General features: G+C 41.4%; 1 protein-coding gene across 1 annotated transcript in view; it reads right to left on the reverse strand.

Annotated features, from left to right (window-relative positions):
• Positions 1 to 24,761, reverse strand: part of LOC145409260 (cardioacceleratory peptide receptor-like) — a 94,618-nt gene extending 69,857 nt beyond the window's left edge. Inside the window, exons 1-3 of the mRNA XM_080279742.1 lie at positions 24,752 to 24,761; positions 18,927 to 19,088; positions 10,315 to 10,418 (exon numbers count right to left, since the gene is read on the reverse strand). Of these exons, the coding sequence (XP_080135868.1) occupies positions 10,315 to 10,418; positions 18,927 to 19,088; positions 24,752 to 24,761 (276 nt within the window). The remainder of the gene's footprint in view (positions 1 to 10,314; positions 10,419 to 18,926; positions 19,089 to 24,751) is intronic.
• Between the last annotated feature and the right edge of the window lie 739 nt (positions 24,762 to 25,500).

Genomic DNA, 25,500 nt, shown 5'->3' on the forward strand with positions numbered 1-25,500 from the left:
AGAGGGCCATTAAGGGCAACAATGAAATTTTAATTGCTAAATTCTAATCTTCCCTTGGAGTACGACCTGCAGCTGTCCCCAGCTGTACTTGTGGGTACACAGGGACAAGGGAAATATGTTTATTTTTAAGTCAAAAGTATGAACAGCCGAAGATGGGATTCGGGCTCTTCTGCTTATGCACCTTGCCGTGGGAAGGACCCTGGTCCAACCTTGGCGAGGTTCTGTCTATCACATAGGGGCACCGGATCCCTACACGGTGTATATACTGTATATACTTTACCTGTGAGACAGTTCCACGGGAGTAGTTGCTCTACTATGGCTGAGGCCACATTTGCCTGAAACATGTGATCGACATGATGCAACGAAGCATCGGGTAGAGCTGCTGCATTATCCGAGTCTGAACGGTGGACGGACCCCTGAGCCTCGTTTCTGCTTGACTATTTCATGATTGGATCAAGTGTGGCGCACCCAAAGACTGACGGGTCTACGCGGTAAGACAGACCGGAGTTTGACAATAATAACAACAACCCTTTTCTCTAGAATGATGTGTTGTTATAATTTGTTCTTTCAACAATCAGACGATTTTATTCAGCTTAAAAAGAACTTCTGATTGTCAAGGGGCTAATGATGGCTGTCTAACACCTCTAGTTCGAAAAGTCTATTCTAAGCTGAATGTAATCGCTGAGAAACGGTAAGAAACACTTTGTACGATGTCCTAGTTTAAAGTTCAATAACCCACACGAAAGGAGCAGCTAATTCTCAGGTATACTGAAAAGGGTGAGATCATGCAAAACGACACCACTGTTCTTGCTTTGTTCACAGAGATTAAAAATAATGAAACATGTTGACACACTACGCAGAAAAAGAATACATCTAGTCTGAACGTGCGAGGAGAGGAATATAAAAATGGAGGGGAAGGAGGTAAAAGACGACACATATGCATAAGTGGGGGAGTTGTGTTCAGTATTCCTCTTGCCTCTAGCGTTTGTCTGCTCCGGAAGTCAACGTCTCCGTCAGCTCTGGAGACTCACTATACCCGTTTTGCTCTAACTTGGCCTAAACCTAACACTTCTCCAACTTGAATGCTGAGTTGTACCAATAGATTTACACTAGAATATGGCACTAATCACAAAGAAGTGCTTTGGAATGGATGACGAGCAACGCATTGTCCTATTTTGTCACTGAGTCACGAAAAATATGTTGCAAAATACATAAACCTGGGCCACGTTAACGTGAAACAACAATAGCACCTGCTTCTTAAAAGTTTATTTCTGCATAATACCGGTATGTGTTCATATCCTCGTCACCTTAGGAGATTCACTGGCACCTCTTCGCTATCAATTTATGTTCTGCATTTGGCTCATCATTATTATGTGTTGTTATATACTTTCAGTTATAAAGATCATGAAAAAAGGTAGAAATATCATAAAGAGAAAACCTGGATGTAATATAACAAATATATCAGGACGGCAAAGCACGTGAGAAGACCTAATGTCATGTAGAATACAAACCATGGCTTCCTTGACATTTCTTTCCTAGCTGATCTTGCTGCTTATGTCTAGCAAACCTGTTCAACATCAGGATTTTTTTTTCTCATTTTGTTCTGGCTAACGATACACTTTTATGGAAGAATTATACTCACATTTGGAAGAAAAAACTTATTTATTGGGAAGCCACAAGAGTTTGAACCAGGTTTGGACTATGCTGGACCGAAACTGTTTTACCTCCATGTAAAGGAATATTTCCAGTAATGGTTATAATATTTACATTTGAACAAGTCATGGCACTGTGATAACAAGACAAGTCACATGCTTAAATTCAACTAGGCAATTCCTCTCAGAATGAAAGGAATATGAAATGATATATCTACCCCGAGGAGTTTAAAAAGTCCCTCCATACCTATTTCTAGTCATCAGGCAAAAGCACCAATAACACTGATGTTACATTTCAAATATGACAATGGGTAAACACTGCCCTGCATGTCATTTATGTTTCTTTAATTCATGCTCCATAACTAACCTATGTACGATACCTACTACGCTCAGTGGTCTCGTATATGCTCTCTCTCTCTCTCTCTCTCTCTCTCTCTCTCACTATATATATATATATATATATATATATATATATATATATATATATATATATATACAGAGAGAGAGAGAGAGAGAGAGTGTTATACACTTGTTTTCCATATTACACATTCCTAGTTTTCCATCTGTGCTCGCGGAGCGAGAGTTCATATGGCAGTCAAATATTCAACCCCTAGACTGTTTTGGCTTTCTCTGGTATTTTGTTTTTCTCTTGGAGGGAACTGTTATTGTGGGCTCATGGCCTTTGGTTCCTTCTTCCTCGCATAAAAAAAAGAAAAAGTGTGAGAGGATGTTGCACTCAGTGAGTGTTCCTTCTTGTCATGTATATCATATTATATCATTCATACGAATGTTGTCTCCATAAATTGAATTTGGCTCTCTTTTGTATTTTTTTTTCTTGGAAGGAACGGTTTGTGTGCTCTTGGTCTTTGATTCCTTTTTCCTTGCATTAATACACACACACACACACACACATGTATATATATATATATATATATATATATATATATATATATATATATATATATATTTTTTTGTTCCGCTATTACCGGCTTCAGTTAGGTGGTACCCCAAAACAGGAGAAGCCCTCATCCAAATCTGTAAATGTAATTGAGTCAGCCTTCTCTTGTGGGGGGAAATGGTCATGAGTTTGTTTGAGTGTGGACCCGGATGAGGAAGAGGTGCTGGGGAGACTCCAAAGGCCAAGACATCATTCCCTCTGGGTGAAGCAGTGCATCTTAACAGGACCAGCAGTGAGGTCATATGTGTGTGTGTGTGTGTGTGTGTGTGTGTGTGTGTGTGTGTGTGTGTGTGTGTGTGTGTGTGTGTGTGTGTGTGTGTGTGTGTGTGTGTGTGTGTGTGTGTGTGTGTGTGTGTGTGTGTGTGTGTGTGTGTGTGAGAGAGAGAGAGAGAGAGAGAGAGAGAGAGAGAGAGAGAGAGAGGTATGTTAGAAAGTAAAAAAGAGAGACAGCAAGGAGAGGGCAGGCAGAAGAGTGAGGAGAGTGAGTGGGGGAGGAAAAAAAAACAAGGAGAGAAGTACAGACGGGCAAAAGAGGAAGAACGAGGGAGTGTTGAAGCAGGGAAGAGAGAGAGAGAGAGAGAGAGAGAGAGAGAGAGAGAGGGAGGGAGGGGGGGGGGAGAAGGGGAGAGGCAGGGAGCAGGGAGTACGTCAGTGTGAGTAACGTTAGGGCTTTAGTCATCTTGAGGTGCTGACAGCTGGCAGGCAGGGGGCTAGGTGGGAGTCGGGGAGGTGAGGGAAGAGGCAAGGTGGGAGGCAAGAAGGGGAGGGAAGAGGTAATGTGGGAGGCAGGGAGGAGGAGAAAAGGGTAGGGTAGTAGGAAAGAAGGTGAGGAAGAGGCAAGGTTGAGAGGGGGAAAGGTAGGGTAGGAGGAAGGAAGGTGAGAAGGTAGGGTGTGAGCCGGGGAGGAGAGGCAGGAGGTAAGGTGAGAGGCTGGATGGTTGAGGGAGGACGCTGGGTAGAAGGCAGGGAGGAGAGGAAAAAGGTATTGTACGAGGCAGGGAGGTGAGGAAGAAGACATGGAGAGAGAACGGTAGGAAAACAAACTAGGTTGACAAACAGCGGACGGTAAAAATAGAATACAGGAGGACAGCATAAAATGTGAGGTCGAATCTAAGAGCCAAGGAAGTGCGTATGAAAACAAAACATAACTCCAGTAAGTTTCTTTGCCACTACGAGGCAGCCCTTAGGAGTATGGATGTGAGAATCACTATGGAATGCTAATAAAATGAGCATATGTAAATAGAGGGACCCACGCATCACCCATGCCTAAAAAATTCCCCGCTCTACTTTAGACGCATAATATAGGATAATGAGGTATATTATGTTGAACATAACGCTAAAGCAGAAGTGCTAAAAAAAAATTACGTGGCAATGCAGGATAAGGAGAATAAATTAGGAGATAAAAGGATAGAAGTATGGGGAAAGTAAGGGAGGCTGGGAGGCTGACAGGCAGGATAGGGAGGTTGAGAGGCAGGTAGGGAGGCATGCAGAGGGTCAAGTAGGGTGGTGGAAGGTTAGAGGGGGAAAGGATGATCAAAAAGCAAGTAGGAAGATAAGAAAGTTAATATACTGGACGGATGTGATGCAGGGAAGGAGTTAAGGAGACTCGAGTGGGAGGAGAAAGGTAAGAAGGGGATCAGGTAAAGATCTAGGGCTGACGGAAGATGAGAAGCTGAAGGATATCTACAACTATTTGTCTATATACCTACCTGCCTGCCTATGTCTATCTATATATTTAGCTATGTATGTATGTATGTGTGTGTGTGTGGAGAGAGAGAGAGAGAGAGAGAGAGAGAGAGAGAATAATCTTAGCGAAAGTGAGCGGCTTACATAATCTTGATGTCATAAAATATTTGGGAATGGAAAAAAGGTAATTACAAGAGAAAGCCCCCGAGGATCACAGCACCCGCTCCCTGCAACCAGCTAATCTAAAGGCTAAAGGTTTAACTTAACACTGCCTTGCGACGCTGACCTTCCACCGATTGCTCTCAAGATGGACTTACTTCATTCTTACCTGGTCTTCAGCTCTTCCACCAACTTTGGTTTAAAACGGGTTAAAACTGTATGAGCTATCTTTGCTTGTAACCCTTACCTTTCGCCTCTTGTTCTGAAAAAAAAAAACAATAAATCAAGCTATTTATTAACCAATAGCTATTCCATTAAGATTAGTCCAAAGCAAATAAAACTCCTTTAGTTCTTTTTTTGAAGCATATACTCGCGTGTCGACCTTCGATCTTGTCTTGTAGCCATGACCTTTTCCTTTATCTTTCCATCAAATTGGGTCTCGGATTAGCCTGTTTAAGATAACCTTCCATGTGATCATGACTTTGGATTTTGTCTTTTGACCCTGGCCTTTACTGACTGCTCTCAAAATAGAATCCCTTAGTTCTTGCCTTACCCTCAACCCGTTCACCAAGTTTGGTCCAAATCGGGTCAAAATTATATGAATTATTTTGCTCTCTCTCTCTCTCTCTCTCTCACTCTCTCTCTAACACACACACACACACCTCGAGTAAAACTTCACCTCGCTTCCTTTGTGCAGCTGCAATAAAAGTCTGACAGAGGTGGCTACTTGAGAGGGTAGGGAAGAAAGTAAACTTGAGTGGGAAAAATGTGTTTGGAATGGGAAGGAAAGAACGCAATTAAAACAACTGGTGAAACGAAAACATTTGAAGAGGGAAGGCACGAAGGAAATAAAGAAAGTGAGAGAGGATGAAAGTTTGGGAGGGAGGGAAAGTAGAAGAGGAAGAAGAAGGGAAAGTATTTGGGATGAACGAGAGGAAAAAAGTTTCATATAATAAACGGAGGAAAAAAGCTGGTGAAAGAAAGAGAAAACAAGGAGGAAAAGAAGGAGAGGGCAAAACAAAGGATATAGTGATGGGAAAAGGGAGACAGCACAACAGAAATGGAAATATTATTAAAGTGTTTAGGGAGAGATCTGTAGAAGAAAGTTTAGAGATACAAAAGTCTGAAGGAGAAAATGGGGAGAAAGACAATTCCTACAAACATTGGAGGGTTGGAAGAACAATAATATAAAGTAAGGCTGGGAGATAATGAAGAGAAACACTGATGTACGTTAGGAAAAAGAAACATAAGGAGAAAAAGGAGGAGGAAAATGCAATACTGAAGAAATTTGTAGAGGTAGAGGAAGGAAGACAGAGAAGAATGTTAAAAAAAAAAATGAAGAACACTGATGAAAGTTCAGAGGAAGAAAAATATGGAGAAGAAAGGAGGGGAAGAGGATGAAGTTAAGATGGTTCAAGTGATGGAGGGAAGATGGTCTGAAAGCAAGGAGAAGGGATAAGGGCAAGAGGGAAAATGCTGAAGAATATTATGAGGCAAAAATTTAGTGAAGAAGGGAAGGAGAGAAGACGATGTTTTTGGCTGAGGGAAAGAAGAAGAGAAATTAATTATGTAGGCAAGAACGGCTGAAGGAGGGAGAACAGCGCAAAGGGTAAGAGAAAGATAAACAAAGAGGAAATAAACGTGGAGAAAAAAAAAAGGTAAGGAAAGTTGCATGGACGGAAGGATGAAGGAAGAGAAGCCGAAGAAGAGAAAAGAAGCCAGTGAAGTATGATAAAATAGACAAAAATATGTGTAAAAAGGATGGAAAGACGACATTGTTTTGGAAATTCGGAGGGAAGGAGAAAAGCAGATAAAAATAATATGTAGAAGAGGAGTTGACCAAGAGAAGAAAAGCGCTGAAAAAAGATACTATAGAAGAGAAAAAAATCGGGAGGAGAAATGGGGAGACAGATTGGATGGTAGAAGGTAAGGGCTTTGTGCGGTACTCTCGTCAGCTTTGGAGTCTGGCGTCTCTCTCTCTCTCTCTCTCTCTTTTTTTTTTTTTTTTTAACAAATGTTGATAATACCCTCTTCGTTGGAGAGCCGACGATACATAAATTAGCACATCTAGCAATTGGAAGAACCTGAGTTTGATTCCCAGACCGGTCAGACTGGTTAACTCAATTTGTAACCTTCCTCCCCCCCTCACTTCCAATCGTCCCTGCCTACACAGCATTATAATTTAGGACCGGGATGTAATTTTGACTGATGCCAGTGTGATCTACGAAAATCTGTTAATGTAGGAAATGTACTTTTGTTCTATAAAACCCCTCGTTTAGTCAATCGTCGTTAAACACTGTCTTCATTTCCCCTCTTTTTATTCCAGTAGTACAATATCATAACACTGAAAAAATAGGTTAGTAATGTACATATAAAAATAATGACAAAAGTTATCATAATTAACCTGTAACAGTCCAATGCAAGACAGGGCCCTTTCTCAAACATGTTTTTGCTAGGGAGGAAAGAGCCAATGTCTGCCTATCAAATCAGTCAATCTACCTATATCAACATCAATATCTATATCTATACCTTTATCTACACATCTATCTATATATCTCTCTCTAGCTATCTATGTCTATCTATGTATCTATCTACCTAGAGAGGGAGAGATGAGGGGGGTGAGGAAGTGAGTGTGACGAAGAAGGAGGGAGAGAGGTAGGAGAGAAGCAAGGAGCCTGCTGGAGAGAGAGAGAGAGAGAGAGAGAGAGAGAGAGAGAGAGAGAGAGTAATAAGGACGAGTAATGAGGGTCGGAGAGAGGGGAGAGGCATGCAGGGTAGAGGAGAGAAAGTGGAGAGTGAGTACGTGAGGGAGAGGAGAGGGACAGGCAGGAAGTGTCTCTAGGATGACGACAATACGGTCCTTTCTCTCCAGTAGCTCAGTACACAGATCCTCCCTTTACCTAGATTGAGTGGACAGACGTGTGGAGGGAGGCTGCAGGGAAGGGAGGAGAGGGAGAGAGAGCAGGGAGAGAAAAAGGAAAACTGGAGTACAGGAAGGTATGAGGGAAGAGGATGTTTGGTAAGAGTGAGAGACAAAAAATATATACTGTGTGTGTGTGTGTGTGTGTGTGTGTGTGTGTGTGTGTGTGTGTGTGTGTGTGTGTGTGTGTGTGTGTGTGTGTGTGTGTGTGTGTGTGTGTGTGTGTGTGTGTGTGTGTGTGTGTGTGTGTGTGTGTGTGTGTGTGTGTGTGCGCGCACACACACACACACACATTAGCTCTCTCTCTCTCTCTCTCTCTCTCTCTTTCTCTCTCTCTCTCTCTATTTGTCTATCTATCTATCTACCTGTATAACAGATTTACGGACTCTTGATCAAGAGGAGGCAAAAACATGTCAGGATATATAAATATAGTCTAGATAAACCAATCCCTTATTGCCTATCGGTGTCCCAGGAGGGTCCGAGGCAAGGCTACCAGTCCAGAAATTGTAACAGTTGAAGTTATCCAGCGTTCCTGGCTCCATATTTATCAGTCAGTATACAGGATAAACACATTTCCAAAACTGTTTACTGGTATCATATTTTTTACTTTAACCTCTCGCTTTCTTCACTTTAATATTCTTTCTGACCGTGAATGGTAGGACAGCTGTACGACTGAAGAAAGAACTTAAAAAGCTATTTTATACACAATATATTCTCAAGGAAGTTAGTAAGCGTGACTATGGCATCGGTTTACATGGCAAAAATCCTCATGCCAAAGAAGACAGACATGAAAAAATCATCAAAGTTAGGTCGATCTCCTGTAGAGGATGGAAGAGATAATGACTATGTGAAATGTTTTATGAAGATCTCTTGTTTAATGTTATCGACGGTACTTCCGGACGATTTTCTTCAGCTTTAATGAACCCCATGGTACCATAAGAGTTAATGATGACAGCATCTAGCCCATCCAGTTTGACTCGCCAAAGCGAAAAAAAAAAAAAAAATGGCAGTCAAAATCGTGAGAAGAAAAATGCGGCACCGTTTCTGGAAGAGTACATACTACAACACCGTCCATAGCCCCTTATATACACCGACTCCTTTTATGTTTTATACTTGCTATTCTATAAATCTCAGAAGAGATGTGGGGTACTGAAAGGATTGGAAGCAATCTCCAGTGACCCATCCAGCCTGAAGATGTCATTAATATTTATCCATACTGAATCCAAGCGATTTGGTTATGCCTGATTTTTTTTTTTTTTTCTTGTTTTCCGAACTGGATGGGTAAGACAAGGCCTCGCTAAGCCATTCAGAACGAGAGGTCTTTCTCAAGATGAACAAAATCGTCCTGATGTACAAGGAATGGAGTAAGACTAAGTTAAACTAATACGTCATCGTAGTGAAAGGGTTAGTAACTGCGAGGTATATCCCTAAGTTGAAGAAAGTTGTTTTGCTTTGGAGAGACTAAGAGGAGCAAGATGGTACAGTGTCAGAGGAAATGATCACTGCAATCTCTCCTATGCCAGGTTTTAATCTCTCGTTACGTTGATGCATACCTTTGTACATTATTCTCTATCTATAGCCAGACGCCTCAGCTTCGCCCTGTCCTCTGTCATCTGGCTGTCCTTCCCCCAAGTTACATCCCCTCTCTCATATATCTTTCCACCCCATCCCTCCATCTCATCCTTGGTCTCCCCCTCGCCATCATCAAAATTTTTTAGTAAGGATAGAAAAGTTTTCGAACAGAAAGGGTTAAATAAATCTTTCATTAATGTCCTTTGTACTTGGCTCCTCTCAAAATAAATAAATAAATAAATACAAAAAATCGTCTTGAGATGACACATATATAAAAGTACCTCTGACTGAAAGCTTTAATAAACAAACCACAATACTTATCTGGCCTGAGAAGAAGGAGAGAGAAAATACAGAAAGGATTCAGGTATAAAATGCAGCGGGGGATATAATATAATACAGCAATATATTAATGGCACATAAATACCGTAACATAATGGCTGAAAGGCATCGCTGTTCTGGGCGCGATGTATTTTATTAATGTAATTACTTGTATTGGCGTTCGTGGCATGACTCTAATAGCCTTCGTTAATAATGGCGTGTGTGTGTGTGTGTGTGTGTGTGTGTGTGTGTGTGTGTGTGTGTGTGTGTGTGTGTGTGTGTGTGTGTGTGTGTGTGTGTGTGTGTGTGTGTGTGTGTGTGTGTGTGTTAGTAATGTAGTTCTTGTTGTTGCATATTTCGTGTTGCTGGAACGCCGTTGTTCACGGGAAGTTATGATCGATAATATTGTTGATCTGCTGTTTTGTTGTTGTTGTTGTTGTAATTTTTGCTTTTGTTCTCGTTAATGCTTAATTCGCAATATGAAGTGGCTGATGTAGTTTTTTACAATCATAATGACCCAGACATTTCGAAGTATATTTTACCTTCACACAGAATTGTAGTGTCTTCTCAATAAATACCGTTTCTTTAAGAATGCATGATTTATCCATCTGAACAATTTCTAGCAATGTGAAATCAGAGCTTGTGATCCTGGTACAGTGGCATAGAGGGCTTCGTCACACCTCTTCCTTAGCGATTTATTTTCGATTTTGAGCTTTAACATTCTTTCAGTTTGCATCAATAGCACACTGAAGAATATTAAGTTGTAATGTGCATTAAAAAAAAAAAAAATCACGGAGGAGGTCCTACGAAGTCCTTAAAAAATACTCCCTAACACTTTTTCCTAAGTGAATTATTTTACTTATTACACCGTACTGTCTAGGTCTGTGTTATGTAAATCCTTCTTCTATCGCTATACTCTGCATAGGTAACGAATAAAACGATGCTGAACAGCCATATCCAAAAATAAATCGCTTAGAAGAAGGGGTTAACGGGCTTCCTTACCTGACGAGAATATGGGCCGAAGACTCAAGAGTACTGTTAATATTTACCTGGGCGAACCTGACCGCCTTGCAGCCGACATTGCCAGCGTGCCAGGAGACGGTGCTCTTCCACACGATGTCGGTGAGCACACTGACCAGGCCCACTGATAGGTCTGTTGGAGGAAAAAGGAAAATGATAACTTTGACATAAACTTAAGAGCAGCAGGAAAATTTTAGGATCTGTGGAGAAACGGAGGAGGTGTGGGAAAATTTGGGAGTGGGAGAGAATAGTTGAGTGTGGGAAAAGTTGGTGTGGGGGAAAAGTTGGTGTGGGGGAAAAGTTGAGGGTGTGGGGGAAAGTCGAGGGTGTGGGGAAAGGTTGAGGATGTGGGAGAGAAAAGTCAGAAGGCTGTGGGGGGAAAGTTGAAGGTGTGGGGGAATAGTTGGGGAAAAGGAAAGCTTATGGGACGTGAGATGGCTTAAGTATGTTTGATGTTTGTGAGAAAAGCTGAAAAAAATGACGGAAAAGTTGCTGTTGTGTGGGATTATTAAGGATCGTGGGGAAAATGAACGAGCTTGGGAGAATCTGTGTGTGTGTGTGTGTGTGTGTGTGTGTGTGTGTGTGTGTGTGTGTGTGTGTGTGTGTGTGTGTGTGTGTGTGTGTGTGTGTGTGTGTGTGTGTGTGTGTGTGTGTGTGTGTGTGTGTGTGTGTGTGTGTGTGTGTGTGTGTGTGTGTGTGTGTGTGTGTGTGTGTGTGTGTGTGTGTGTGTGTGTGTGTGTGTGTGTGTGTGTGTGTGTGTGTGTGTGTGTGTGTGTGTGTGTGTGTGTGTGTGTGTGTGTGTGTGTGTGTGTGTGTGTGTGTGTGTGTGTGTGTGTGTGTGTGTGTGTGTGTGTGTGTGTGTGTGTGTGTGTGTGTGTGTAAAGCCTGATAGGAAGTAAAAGTGCGTGAGAAAAACTGCAAATATGTGTAGGTAAAGTTGGGGGTGGTTGTGGAAAAGTCGAAACTACATACAAAATACTGAGGGGAAAGCTGGAAGAATGAAACAAAAAAAAAAAGAGAGAGAGAGAGAGAGAGAGCGTAGGAGAAACTGAGGGTGCGTGGGATAGGGTGCGAGTGAATATCATCGTGAGTGGAAAACAGCTATGTGAGAAAAGTTAGGAGTCCAAGCTGTGTGGATATCTGATGGATCATGGGAAAACTTGAGAACAGAGGAATTTTAGGGACTACGAGAGAAGCTGAAGGCATGTGGGAAAGTGGTGCCCGGGAAATTAAGGATATGAGAGAAAAGTGCGGCATCGTGGGGATATTTTAAGGGTGTGTGGGAAAAGATGAAAGTGTGGGAGGGAAAGTTGAGAGTATGCGGAAAATTTAAGGTGTGAGAGAAATATTTAGGATGTGGGCACCGAGGGAAAAGGTAAGGTATGTGCGGAAAACGTGGGTGTGTGAAAAAATGGGTCTGTGGGAAAAATTAAGGTGTGTGTGAAATGTTGTGGGTGTTGGAAGAAGTTGGGGATGTGTGGGTAAAATGAGAGTACATAGGAAAAGCTGTGGGTGTGTGGGAAAATTCGGGTGTGTGGGGAAAGATGAGGGTGTGTGGGAAAAAGGGGAAGTGTGTGGAAAAAGATGAAAGTGTATGGGAAAAGGTGAGGGTTTGTGGGAAAATTATGGTGTGGGCAGAAAGATGAGGATGTGTAAATAAAATTGCGAGTGTGTCGGAGGAGAGGAAAGTGTGTGGAAAAAGACGAGGGAGTTTGGGAAAAGACAAGACTACGTGAGAAAAACGAGAGTGTATGAGAGGAGCTGAGAAAATGTGTTGCCAGACATGTAATAAACATGAAGTGTGAGTGAAATATGCAATAAAACCTTGCAGAACTCCTTCGTTGCCATGGATGCACTTGATTTTTTTTTTTCATTCGGGCTATATCTAGACCATTTTATTCACTTCAGGGACTTTCTTGCAGTATAAAGATCAGGCAAGGTAGTTTTCAACATTATGGCCACTGAAATTTCCCTCAGCTGTTCAAGATCGTCTTCTGGTAGCCTGAGTAACATGATACGTCCAAATGAGACAGAAGGGATACTGGAACATGAGGAAAGTCGGGAACGTGTGGGAAAATATGTAGGGAAATTTAATATGGGAAAGAAGAGACGAAAAAGCAAATTTGGAGATGCCTGCAGAATTCACTCTCTCTGACTTAAGCTGACACAGAATACCACTGTTATTCCGACTAACAGAGGTTAACGGCGACATTACAGTATTAACACGCCCTTTCCTGTGCCCACTCTCAGCAGAATGCAATCGTCCAGCGTTGACTGGAGCAGATAACTAGGGCTGTGCCAGCCATGAGAGGGTTACGAAAGAAGCTAAGAATATCTGATGAAGAGTAAGAGGTTGCGAGCCTTTGAGAGATTTTGAAAAGAGTAGCATAATCTAAAGGAAATGTGACACTACGATTGCTGCAGTAAATGTAATCACGGAACAATGAATAATTGCTTAACCCTTTCGACATGGTGATATGTTTTTGTATATTGATAGTGCTAAAGCCAGATATATAATTCAGATTCGGAGAGTGCCCTAGCACTGAATGGATTAATGAAACAGATATCTAACTTCTTGGGGTGAAGGAATCTCTTGTACTCAGAATTAACTGACCTGGAAACGGTGAAAATAAAATTATCACTCAACTGTAGAGTTACTAAAGAAAAGGTTGATACTGCATGAATAAAGCTAAAAATAGGTGAAACAAAAATGAGACTGTGTGAGGAAAGTTAATGGTACAGTCGGGGACGAAAGTTCGCCATATATCTGACCCCTTATGTTTCTCGTTTTCATATCTTGTCTAATACTGCTCAGGTAATAGAAGTTTTATTTGTTTCTCTAGCCATAGACAATTCTCTTTGATATGATATGTCAAGAGGAAAGTGGCGGACATGCCCAGTAGGTGAAAAGAGAACGTAGCATGACATCAGACGTACTTTTGTTCTTAACCACACATGGGGAAGTTACAGGAGATAGGAAAACAAAAAGTTGAAGTTGCGGGTTGAAAGTTGGAAAAGTGGCAAGAAACTGTTGGAAAGTGGAGGGAACTGAGGCATTGTGCGAAAAGTTTCGGGGCTGAGCGGGGTGGGGGACCCTTGTGGAAGCGTGAGAAAAATCTGAAAACATGGCAAAAGTTGAGCTTGTGTTTGATAAAAGCTGAGGAAGGTTGGGGAAATTAGGCAGACTCTTGAAACTTTTAGATCCTTGAGAAAAACTAACACTCTCAGGTTACTAAACTCACTCTCAGCTGAATAAAATCGTCTGACGTTAGCTGAAATAGAACACAATATTTCTTTCACCTTAACTTGACCTAGATTTCCGTTCTTCTGCAGCTTAGTTCACGAAGCATAGTATTAGAGGCAATACTGTAGCTCTGCATCCTTCCCATAGCACTTCCTCGTGACTAGTACCATACCGTATACGAGAGTTTATCTACTGTCACAACTCATTTAAGATGAAGGGGTGGTAATTTTAAGCTAAGTAAAGGTGAAAAGAGTATTGGCTTCTCCCGACCATTAGGGTTTTTGTTACAAGTAGCTCATTAACATTTTTGGTTCCGGTGACTAACTTTCAGATAATTAAAATCCTCTGCCGGTAGCTGGAATAGATTACCAGAGTTCTTCCGACCATGAAAGGTTTAAAGTGACAACACACACACACACACACACACACACACACACACACACACACACACACACACACACACACACTGTCTTCGTCAAATTTTGAGCAGCCATGTGTACTGTATGTGTGTGTGTGTGTGTGTGTGTGTGTGTGTGTGTGTGTGTGAGCGAGAGAGAGAGAGAGAGAGAGAGAGAGAGAGAGAGAGAGAGAGAGAGAGGTTAGCCCGAGAGTATTATAAATATTGACAAAACATGATACACCTTGTAGCAAAAGCTTCTTTTTTTTGCGGAAGGATTAAAGGCTTAAGGGTTTTTTTAAATTGACCTGGAAAAATACAGTAAAACAGAAATATACAGAGCACCGTAAACAATACATACTGAAAAATGAGAAATGGAGATGAAAACACGAGGATGCATAGAGATACGCTATGTGGAGAGTGAGAGGAAAGGTTGAGAGATATGCTGAATTATTTTTTGAAAGTACCATTTTAAAAAGAAATAGCTTGATAGAAAAAACACAATTGTATGCATCGAGAAGTGAATGGCATGACAAGAAAATAATGCTAGAATTTTTTAGCAAATTTCAGAAGAGGAAACAGACCTTCAGTCATTATCTTTCTCGAGCTAATACTTTGAATAAGATTTCTTGTTGATACTTTCTTCTAAGCTCATACAGATGTTAATAATTTCACAACCACAAGATAATTTCACAAGTGGGGAAAAAAAGGAACTGAAGGAAGCTAACGTGAGACCGATATTTGATGCAAAATTATCCTGGAGGAATGTATAAAGGTACAAGTATATGGTAGGGGGATAGAGTATAGGGTACGTGAATGGAGATCTTAGGTGTATGTTTATATGAATCTGGTCGAAGACTAGGCAGTTCGTACCCAGAGACGCAGCAGACTATATTGAAAAATTATATCACAAGGGCATGGGTGAAACGAGGGGGAGAGAGAGAGAGAGAGAGAGAGAAAGCAAGATGTTAACCTCTTCAGTACGGGACATCCTTGAATGGAATTGTCAGGAATTAATGAGTAAAACATAAAATATGTCGTCGAACGCAAGAGGTTCATCAAGGCTCTTAACTCCATTTCGAATAGTCTCTCTATATTGTCTAGAGGTTGCCAGGAAGAATGTAAGAGACGTAATTGGTTTTGTAAGACAAGATGAGGAAGGAAGTGGAAGAAAAATGGGGTCAAAGGAGAAAGAAACGATGAAACATGCAGCAAGGTGGCATGGAAGGCAAGAACTGCAGGATGATGGAGGCGTACAGATGAAATTCGCGAGAAAAATAAGGAAAGTTTGCGGTCTTGGAAGTAGTTGATCCAATGCACACACACACACACACACACACACACACACACACACACACACACACACACACACACACACACACACACACACACACACACACACACACACACACACACTCTCTAACTATATTTTGTTTGACACTGCATATGGACCTTCGGGCGTTTTTATCCCATCTCAGAAATGGCCTATCTTCCCACGACACACCGTCACATTATTACAGAAATATTAGTTTTTCTCAGCCCTCTTATTCCCTGTCCGCAAAAGGAATCTCCAGACGTCTTTGTCCCTACTCAATAACAATCCTCTTTCCACGACTCTGACACAACTTGCAGGAAAACCACTTTTTTGCCGGCTCTCCAATTCCCTGCTACATTCCATAACGCCATATAGGATTTTCCACGTCTACGAGAGAGAGAGAGAGAGAGACCTCCTATTCATGCTGAGACGTGATCACGCAATAGACTGTATTGTATGCGTGGTCGGTGCATTTCTCTCTCTCTCTCTCTCTCTCTCTCTCTCTCTCTCTCTCTCTCTCTTATAGGGACACCCACGCAAGTGTAAATGGATACTCGTCACTTTAATTAATCAGAAAAACAGAGTGTGTGTGGGCTCTCTCTCCATCCATCCACCCCCCTCCATTTGTCTGTCCCCTCCCTTCCACCATCAGTCCACCTCCTCCCCGTCCCCTCCCCGGCATCGTATAATAATTGAGTAGGTGGGACTGCAGTGTAATTGGTAGTGGTTGTTCCGTGTCAGGTAGTGGGAGGCAGACACGCAATTCTCTTTCTCTCTCTCTCTCTCTCTCTCTCTCTCTCTCTCTCTCTCTCTCTCTCTCTCTCTCATCAACATAAAAGCAGACACACGCAAGCAGGTATATACTGTGTACATGCAAAAGCTCGGACAATACAATACCTGAATTGAGGTCACATTCTCACTCTCTCTCTCTCTCTCTCTCTCTCTCTCTCTCCTTCTCTCTCGCTCGCTCTCTCTCTCTCTCTCTCTCTCTCTCTCTCTCTCTCTCTCTCTCACACACACACACACACACACACACACACACACACACACACACACACACACACACACACACACACACACACATCCTAGCGTCCTGTATTTAGATCGGTGCAGTGGTACTTCGTGATGACGCAAGAAGATGAGAAGATGAGAGTGAGGGAAGGACAAGGGGAGAAGGGGTCGTGAGAAGGGAAAGAGAGAGTCATGGAAGACGTCTATTTTACTTGATTGTTTGTGCGTGTAAAGATACACACACACACACACACACACACACACACACACACACACACACACACACACACACACACACATTTTGTATATATATATATATAGATAGATAGATAGATAGATAGATAGATAGATAGATAGATGGATAGACAGATAGATAGATAGATATAAATATATATATATAGATATAGATAGATATATAAATGTATATATATATATATATATATATATATATATATATATATCGAGAGAGAGAGAGAGAGAGAGAGAGAGAGAGGCGTTATATATCTCTTTATGGTTCACGTGCATATCTAATTACAGTTGTAATTCTCTATTTACGGCCTGCGGTAGCGGTATTCTCTCCCTATCTCCATGAAGAATAATACATGAACTGTAAAGCCAAAATTACACAGATAAGACATAATTTAAACGTATCTCGCATTTGAGTTCCTATTAACCATTTACCACACGTCAATAACATGACTATTAGGCTGCATGTGTGGGTGGGTTCGGAAAAGGTTATGATTTTCTTTTTTCTACAGTGTGCCGGGTTTTTATGCTGTTTATGACACCAGACAATACTGATAAACACTGTACTGTACCACACTACACTTCCACCACATTATACCACTACCACATCACATCACGCCACATCACACCATCACTGTATTTCATCACATTATACCTCAAGTATTCTAATGCTTCATCATATTTCAGTACACCATTATCACCATCACATCACACCAACACGACATTACCTACATGCTATCACATCACAACCCTGCCACCACATAACACCACCTCCACCACCACTACAGTCTATCTTGATACAAGTGTTCACTCTGCACAATATAGCTGATTTCTTACATGGCGAGTAAGCATCTTTTAATATCGACTGAGTCTTCCTTACTAATCAGTCGGAAGATATTTAGGTGCAAGAGGAAAGGTAATAACATTCAGACAGAAACATTAAGAACTCTAAGACAAAGATATCGCTCAAATTACACTATAGTCTTTTGTTTTCATCTGGTAGATCTCGATTACACACACACACACACACACACACACACACACACACACACACACACACACACACAAACTACAATACTATGTCGTGATTGCATGAAACTGGAAGAGTCTCAGTTAGGAGGTTGGAATGAGCCTTCTTGAGTACTAGTCAAAGCAACTAGCCAGTCTGACTTCATTTGGCCAGTAACTGAAGAGAAGGAGGTTAGGGGTTTTTATCTGTTGAAAACAAACTTACTAAACACCTGTTATGCACCACACATCCTGACCACACCTTACCACACCACCAAACCACATCATCACAGCCACAGCACTCACAACAGCAGCGCAAACATATGATTCCCACCTCATATATCACACATTTCTACAGCCACCTTGCACTGGAACACCACTAACAATCCCCGCCACACACACACACACACACACACACACACACACACACACACACACACACACACACACACACACACACACACACACACACACACACACACACACACACACACACACACACACACACACACACACACACACACACACACACACACACACACACACACACACACACACACACACACACACACACACACACACACACACACACACACACACACACACACACACACACACACACACACACACACACACTCCTCAAAAAAACTCGCTTCACGAGTCGCGGGTGCACTAATAGTAATAATCTATCTATCTATATACCTGGGCTGCTTCCCCCAGGGAAAGTGAGGTAGCCGAGACAGGACGACACACTCCCACTTTACTCATCCACTTACACACATTCTTTTGCATCTTAGCCTCAAAGGGGAGAAGGGACAGATCGTCACCGCACTACAAAACACTCAAAGAGCGCATACGTCCGCCAATGCCATTACAAAATATTCGGGATCGGTGGAGATATTGTGTGGAATACATAGGATCCAGATCCGCGCCCAAATTTAGCAAATTTTCCCTTGACCTATGGTCCACTCTTCCACAAAGTTTTATTGAAATTTATTGAGAACTTTTGGAGATATTGTGCGTGATACATAGGATCCGGATCCGGATCCGGATTCACCTCATAATTCAATTCAATCATTCTTGGCCCATGACCCAGCATTCTACAAAACTTTATTGAACTTCACTGGGAACTTCTGGGGATATCGTGTGGACAAACAAACATACAAACATAGGTGAATACATAACTTCCTCCATCTTAGTTGGAGGAGGAAATAATAATAATAATAATAATAATAATAATAATACCGGTAATAATAATAATAATAATAATAATAATAATAATACCGGTAATAATAATAATAATAATAATAATAATAATAATAATAATACCGGTAATAATAATAATAATAATAATAATAATAATAATAATTATAATGATAATAATAATTCCACTATTGCCTCTAATCCCAATGCAACTCACCAGCAAGAGCCAGATGCATGATGAAGAAATTAGTCCTGCTCTTCCTGGCCTTAGAGAGCAAGAGCGCTGCTATGACTGCCACGTTGCCCACCACAATACTGATGAACAACAGCCACAGCACCGTGAACTGTTCTGTCTGGAAAGAGAAGAACTTGTTAGTTGCTGAACAAGTGCACAAGGGGGTAAAATAAGTGAAGGCGTTGGAAAGGGATGAGAAGAACAGTTTTGGTCATCGTGAACTACTCTATTTGGCAAGGAGACGGAGTACCGTTACATGCTGAGTACGTGAGGATTAGGGAAGAGCAAAATTGATGAAGTAAGAAGGGGAAATGAGAAATAGCTTAAAATACCATGAACTTTTCAACCTGGCAAATAGAGATGCAGATAGAGTGACAGACAGGTGGATGGACAAATAATCAGCCAGTAATTTTATTTCATAAAAAAATTTAAATGTAAATTTCTTACATATTAATTAAATGTGCATACAGAGTTTAGCTAGTTAGCTTGCTAACTAGATAAGTAGAGATAGACAGATAATTAGATACATAGAGAGAGAAAGAGAGAGAGAGAGAGAGAGAGAGAGAGAGAGAGAGAGAGTCAGTGATGGAAAGATTAAGAGGAACTGATATTACTAGACATAATTACTACGATATCAAACTGAGAGCGTTCAAAGAGCGTATACCTCCGCCAACGCCAAATGAATTTAAGATATACCGTTGTAATTCCTGTTTTCTATCATAAGGATACTCATTCAGTTTCACAGTCAGTTAATTCTACGGTCTTAGTCTGTATTATTACACATGCTTTGACAATGCATACCTCCCCAAACACCAGTTTATTTGTTTTATTTGTGTAATTGTATCCAGACTCATACTCAAATGCAAACAAATTTTCCTTGACCCACTGCCCACCTAACCACGAGATTTCATTGATATCCGATGACAACTTTTTGAGATGTCTTCTACACAAGCAAACAAACAATCATACATCGGTGAATATACAGCCACTGTCCAACCCTGCTGGCACAGATATCAACCATGAATGAAAAACAACTTCACTTCACCTATTCATGCTGTTCCTGTTAATTCCAGACTATTTCATTAAGTTTAGTAGGTCTTTCCCTGCAAAAATATAAATGGCGATTATTTCCACTTTCAGTACCAGATGTCTCTCTTTTAAAAGAAAAAAAAAATCATGTAATAGAGGCAGCAATGAAATAAAAAGTCATCGTACTGGAGTTGTTTCTCACGGTTAAGTCTTCTCCCGCGTCTTATCCCATCAACGACAAAGGATTTTATTCAGGTGAGAGGAAGACACAAGAGCCTGAGTGGTTAATACTGGTACTGTTCTATTAACCCTTTGATGGTCAGGACAACTCTGATATTTTATTCCAGCTCACGCCATGCAATTTTTTTTTCAGCTGAGACTGAGTTACAGGAGCTTGAGAGTTAATACTATAAATCATTCACTTTCACTTCGCCCAAATTTTCATCCTTTCGTAGCTTGTTTCATGTAACTCAGTGTTAGAAAAACATTATGCTGCGGTTATCCACCCTTTTCATATCACTTTGTGGGACTACCATCGTATTCCAGTGTTATTCTCTTGCTATATATCAGCACTGAAGATGTAGGGATGACAATTTTAGGCCAGGTTTGAGTAAAAGCAAGTATAGCACTTTTAACCCTCTTATGCCTGGGACAATGGGACGCGTCTATTATGTTTCCAGCCAACGCCAGACGAGTTTGTTCAGCTGAGAGTGAGTGGCAGGAGTCTGAAAGCAAATAAAGCAACTGAAACGAGGAACAAGGAGATTGCAAAGATCACAAAGACATACAGTAGCGTCCTTTAATATGTGTCAAGTGGTACCAAGTGACACCGTCCAGTGCAGTCAAGGATATCGAATTTCCAAACACAATTAACTGGGCTCGAGAGTGACGTCAGTGGACCTATTTCTAATCTCATCACTTCCCTGAGAATTTTGCAGGTTCTATCCTGCTACCAGTTTAGCAAAGACTTCTTGAACAGGAGGAATTAGACGCAACCTTCATTAACACTTTCCCTACAAGAAGTCTCACCCAGCCTGAGCTGAATAAAATTGTGTAATGTTAGCCAGACTAATATAAAAACTTTATCTTAACCCATTAGAGCCCAGTGTCCAGAGTATGGAGAAAACTGGGACTTTTCACATCTTAATAAAGTAGGGAACCCCTGGGTAGGGACATATGAGCTTCGCGACTATGAGCCGGTAGGCGGAGGGCGGTACGCTTAGTACCCTCCCAGTGCAATGCCTCGCCCAGCAACTCTGGGATCCAATTGGTTAACTGAAGTGATGAGACGACAGTCGCAGGACTGAATCTTTAATCAAGTTAATAATTTACTAATGCAAATTAGGAAGTATCAATAGAGAAGGACAAGAGAACCTAAAAAGTATTTAATACTTGAAAAAGTACACATATTTAGTTCATTTCCTCGCTAAATGTTCAGATAAATAATTTTTGGTTCAATTTACCTTGCAGCAAACAACTTTTGCAGGTAAAAAAAAAACTTTAGTTAAGTGTTTTTCTTTCTTTTGCATGAAACGCCAATTCTATTAAAAAGAGAAATCCAAACATTTTCAAAACATATGAGACAAGGCTGAAAAATGGAATTTTTCCGGAGAAATCAGCTTTTTTACAGCCATCTTTTCCGTTAGTTGTGAGGAGGCGTCATAAACATTCATTTCTCAAGCAGTAAAATAAACACATGAGCAACACTCGAATATGAACGGAGTCACAAACCTCCCTTCCCCTGACACACACACATTCTCTCTCTGTATCTATCTATGTATTTATCTATCTATCTGTCTACATCTCTATCTCTCTATTTATCTATTTATCTATCTATATTGCCCCCCCTCTCTTCCCCCCTTCTCTCTCTCTCTCTCTCTCTCTCTCTCTCTCTCTCTCTCTCTCTCTCTCTCTCTCTCTCTCTCACCTCACCTTCTGTCAACTACACAAGAAAAAACGCTGAAGCAAAGATGATAAACCATTCGGAGGGAAAAAGCGAGAAAACACAAGGGCCGTATATTCACTGACACAGATTTCTTAGCATTTATTCTTTAGCTATTTATTACACATACTGCAGCTCAATATCCTACCGTAAGTTATAAATTTTTTACTATCGATTTAGTCTGCATTAAAAATATTCTAGAGAAATTTTGAGGTAAAAAAAAAAAAAAAATCTAAGAGGAGGAGAACGTGTAATTGAAATCTCTCTTAAACCAAATAACTGTGATTGATGGTAAATTATAACATGAAATGGAGAGGAGATAAGAGAGAGACAGTGGATGGAGGAAGTTACTGAAAGGGAAAGAGAATTGGAAGAAGACTAGAAAGTGCAGAATGCAGGAGGGAAGATAATGGTAAGCGAGTGAGAAGGGGACGAGTAAGGAGGATAACAATCTGGGAGAGACAACGGAGAAAAGCCTGTATTATGGAAAGAAAACAGACTGCATTGGGGGAAGAATGGACAAGACAGTATGGAGAAAGGGTAGGAATTTGTGTGCGAGAAAGGAACTTTCTATACTAGAACGGCACTCAGTAGAGCGCATAGCTTCGCCATCAATATCCGTGCAATGTTCGCTGAAAAATTTACGAAAATCTCGAAAAACGCCATATCTCGCAACGTTAAAGTGAAAAAAAAAATCGTGGATCCGCTCCTTTATCCAGATCCGCCTCAAAATTTAATGGAGTCTATTCTGGGCCAAAGCCCATTCTTCTTCCAAGTTTCGTGGAAATCCGCCCAGTAGTTTTGTGTAATCTTGCTCACAAACCAACCAACCAACAAACAAACAAACGGACAGGGGTGAAAATATAACCTCCTTGGCGGAGGTAATAAGAAAAGATTAATGGACTGGACAGGAGAGGAAGACGGAAGGGATGGAGAGTAAAAAGATAAGAGGAATGAAAGATGATTAAGAAAAGGCAGTGGGAAGAAGGGAAGGAAAGGGAAGTAATGCAGACGAAGTCCTGGGAAGGAAAGGAAACTTAAAGAGACAGAAAGAGAAAGAGTAAAAGAATAAGAATATTGAAGGCAGACTGAAAAACACAGGGTGAACAAAAATGCTAAGGATACGCGAGACAGTATGAGAAACAGAATTGAAAGGACATGAAGCTGGAAGACACATAGTGATATAGACTGAAAGACGAAGAAGAAAGGGGAAAGATAGGAAAAGGCAGCTTGTAGAAGGGAAGAAATGGATGTGTGAGAGAGACTGAGTAGGAGAGAAAGGGTTGAAGTAAAAGAAGCCGGGAGAGACAAATGAAGATGTAGAGTTAAAAGGAAAGAAGGTAGGAGGAAGATAGGAAAAGGCAGCGTGAAGAAGGGATAGAATGGGTACCTGAAAAAGTAAAGAACTGAGTAGGAGAGAAGGGGTTGAAGAATTGGGAAGAAGAGGAAGCTGGGAGAGACAGATGAAGATGTAGAGTTAAAAAAGAAAAGAAGATAAAAGGAAGATTGGAAAAGACAGCATATACAGTAGAAGGGAAGGAATGTGTGCCTAAGAGAGTAAAGGACTAAGTAGGAGAGAAAGGGTTGAAGTATTGGGTAGGAGAGGAAGCCGGGGGAGACAGATGGAGATATAGCAGGGAAATGTAAGATCGGTGTACAGGAAAAGGAAACAGGAAGCAGGGAGAGGAATGGGATAGGGGCAAAAAGGGAAGAAAGGAGACATGGGGGGCAGGGAGAAAGGAAAGCAGGGAGGTAAAGGAAAGATCAGATTAAGAGTGACAGGATAGAGGAAGAATGATAGCGAGGAAAGGAAAAGGAATGAAACTGGAGGAGAGAAAAGAGGAGAGGGAGAATGGCAATGAAGGAAGAAAAGAAGTATGGGGAAGAGAGAGGATAAGGGAGGCAGAAAGGGAAGCAGGAAGGAAAGAGAAGAATCAGACAAAGAGTGAGATGAAATTAGACAGATGGGAGGGAGGAAAGGCAAGCGTACCAAACAGACGGAGAGAGAGAAGAGAAACGGCAGAAGAGCAAAGAAAGAAGACAGGAGACAAGGAGAGAGGAAGAAGAAACGCAGAAAAGCAGGTAGAGCGGGAAAGGAAGGATCACTCTAAAGAAGAGATGATAGAGGAAAAACGGTGGGGAGGAAAGTAAAGTGATGAAAACAGTAAAATAGAAAAATGAGTGAGAGAGGAGCATAATGGGAAGAAGAAGGACAAAAAGAAGTAAAGGAATGTCTAAAATAATCTGTCAGAGAAGGGAAGAATCAGTAAACGGGAGAGAGGTGAAAGGAGAAAGGTGGTATTAAAAACGAAGATAACTCGTAAAACTTTGAAGATGAATGATCATGAAGAAAATTTCATGTGATATTGCATGAAAAGGAATAGAGATGGTGAACGATAATTAAAGGAATACAAATGAGTAGGAAAAAATAATAGACTGATAGTAGAGGATATACCATAAATAGTGAATATTATTATACATGAATAACTGATTAAGTAAATTTGGTACTTTGGACATTATAATTCCACCATGCATATTTGTCACAGGGCCTGGATGTGTGCCATTCACCTGTCTCACTCCCACATTCTCTCCCTCCTTCCCTCTCTCTCTTCCTCCTTCCCTTCTTCCCTTCCTCCCTCCCTGCCACCTACTTTACCTCCCTCTCTGCCTCCCTCAGTGTCACCTTCTTCTACTCCCACTTCCCTCTCCCTTCCCGCCAGCTTCTCTGCCCCCCTCTCTCCGTCCATGTCTTCCTTCTTACGTCTCGAATTCTCTCCCTTCTTGCCTCTCTTCTTTTTTTTTTTACCTCTCTCCCCATCTCTCCCTTCCTTCTTACCTTCCTCCATTCTGCACTCCCTAACTTCTTCTTCCCTCCCTTCATTCCCCACTCCCTCCTTTCCTTCTTACTTCCCTCCCTGCCTCACTCCCTAACTTCCTTCCTTCTGCATTCCCCACTCCCTACCTTCCCATCTCCCTCAATTCTTTGCTCCCTGCCTTCCTTCTTACCTCCCTCCCTGCCTCACTCATTACATTCCCTCTAACCTCTCTCTCACTCTCTCCCTTCCTTCTTCCCTTCCTCCTTGTCCCCCTGCCGCTTCCCCCTGCCTCTCACCTGCCTCCCCCACTAATTAAGAGACCTGCCACCATTGCCACCTCATCCATTACCTTCCCGATCCCCTCACTCTCCATTTTTTTCCCTGGGGTGTTTTTCTACTTTATTTTAATGATTCTTTTTCATTTTTTATTCATTTCACTTCCCCCTCTCCTCCCCCCTCCATCTCTCTCTCTCTCTCTCTCTCTCTCTCTCTCTCTCTCTCTCTCTCTCTCTCTCTCTCACTCACTCTCTCTCTCTCTCTCTCTCATCCAGCAAAGCTTGTTTTTCTTCATTTCTTGCTGCAGGCCTGTGTGTGTGTGTGTGTGTGTGTGTGTGTGTGTGTGTGTGTGTGTGTGTGTGTGTGTGTGTAAGTTGGCGCCATTACCTGTTCAGTGTACAGTTTAATTTCTTGTACACCTCGTCAACATTCCTTTCTCTCTAATGCAATTAACTCCAAATGAGGTAATGAACAGCTTCTATTATTAACCAAT

Source organism: Coenobita brevimanus, chromosome 80 (assembly GCF_032717465.1).
Source record: "Coenobita brevimanus isolate Jiangsu-jjx chromosome 80, ASM3271746v2, whole genome shotgun sequence".
NCBI lineage: Eukaryota > Metazoa > Arthropoda > Malacostraca > Decapoda > Coenobitidae > Coenobita > Coenobita brevimanus.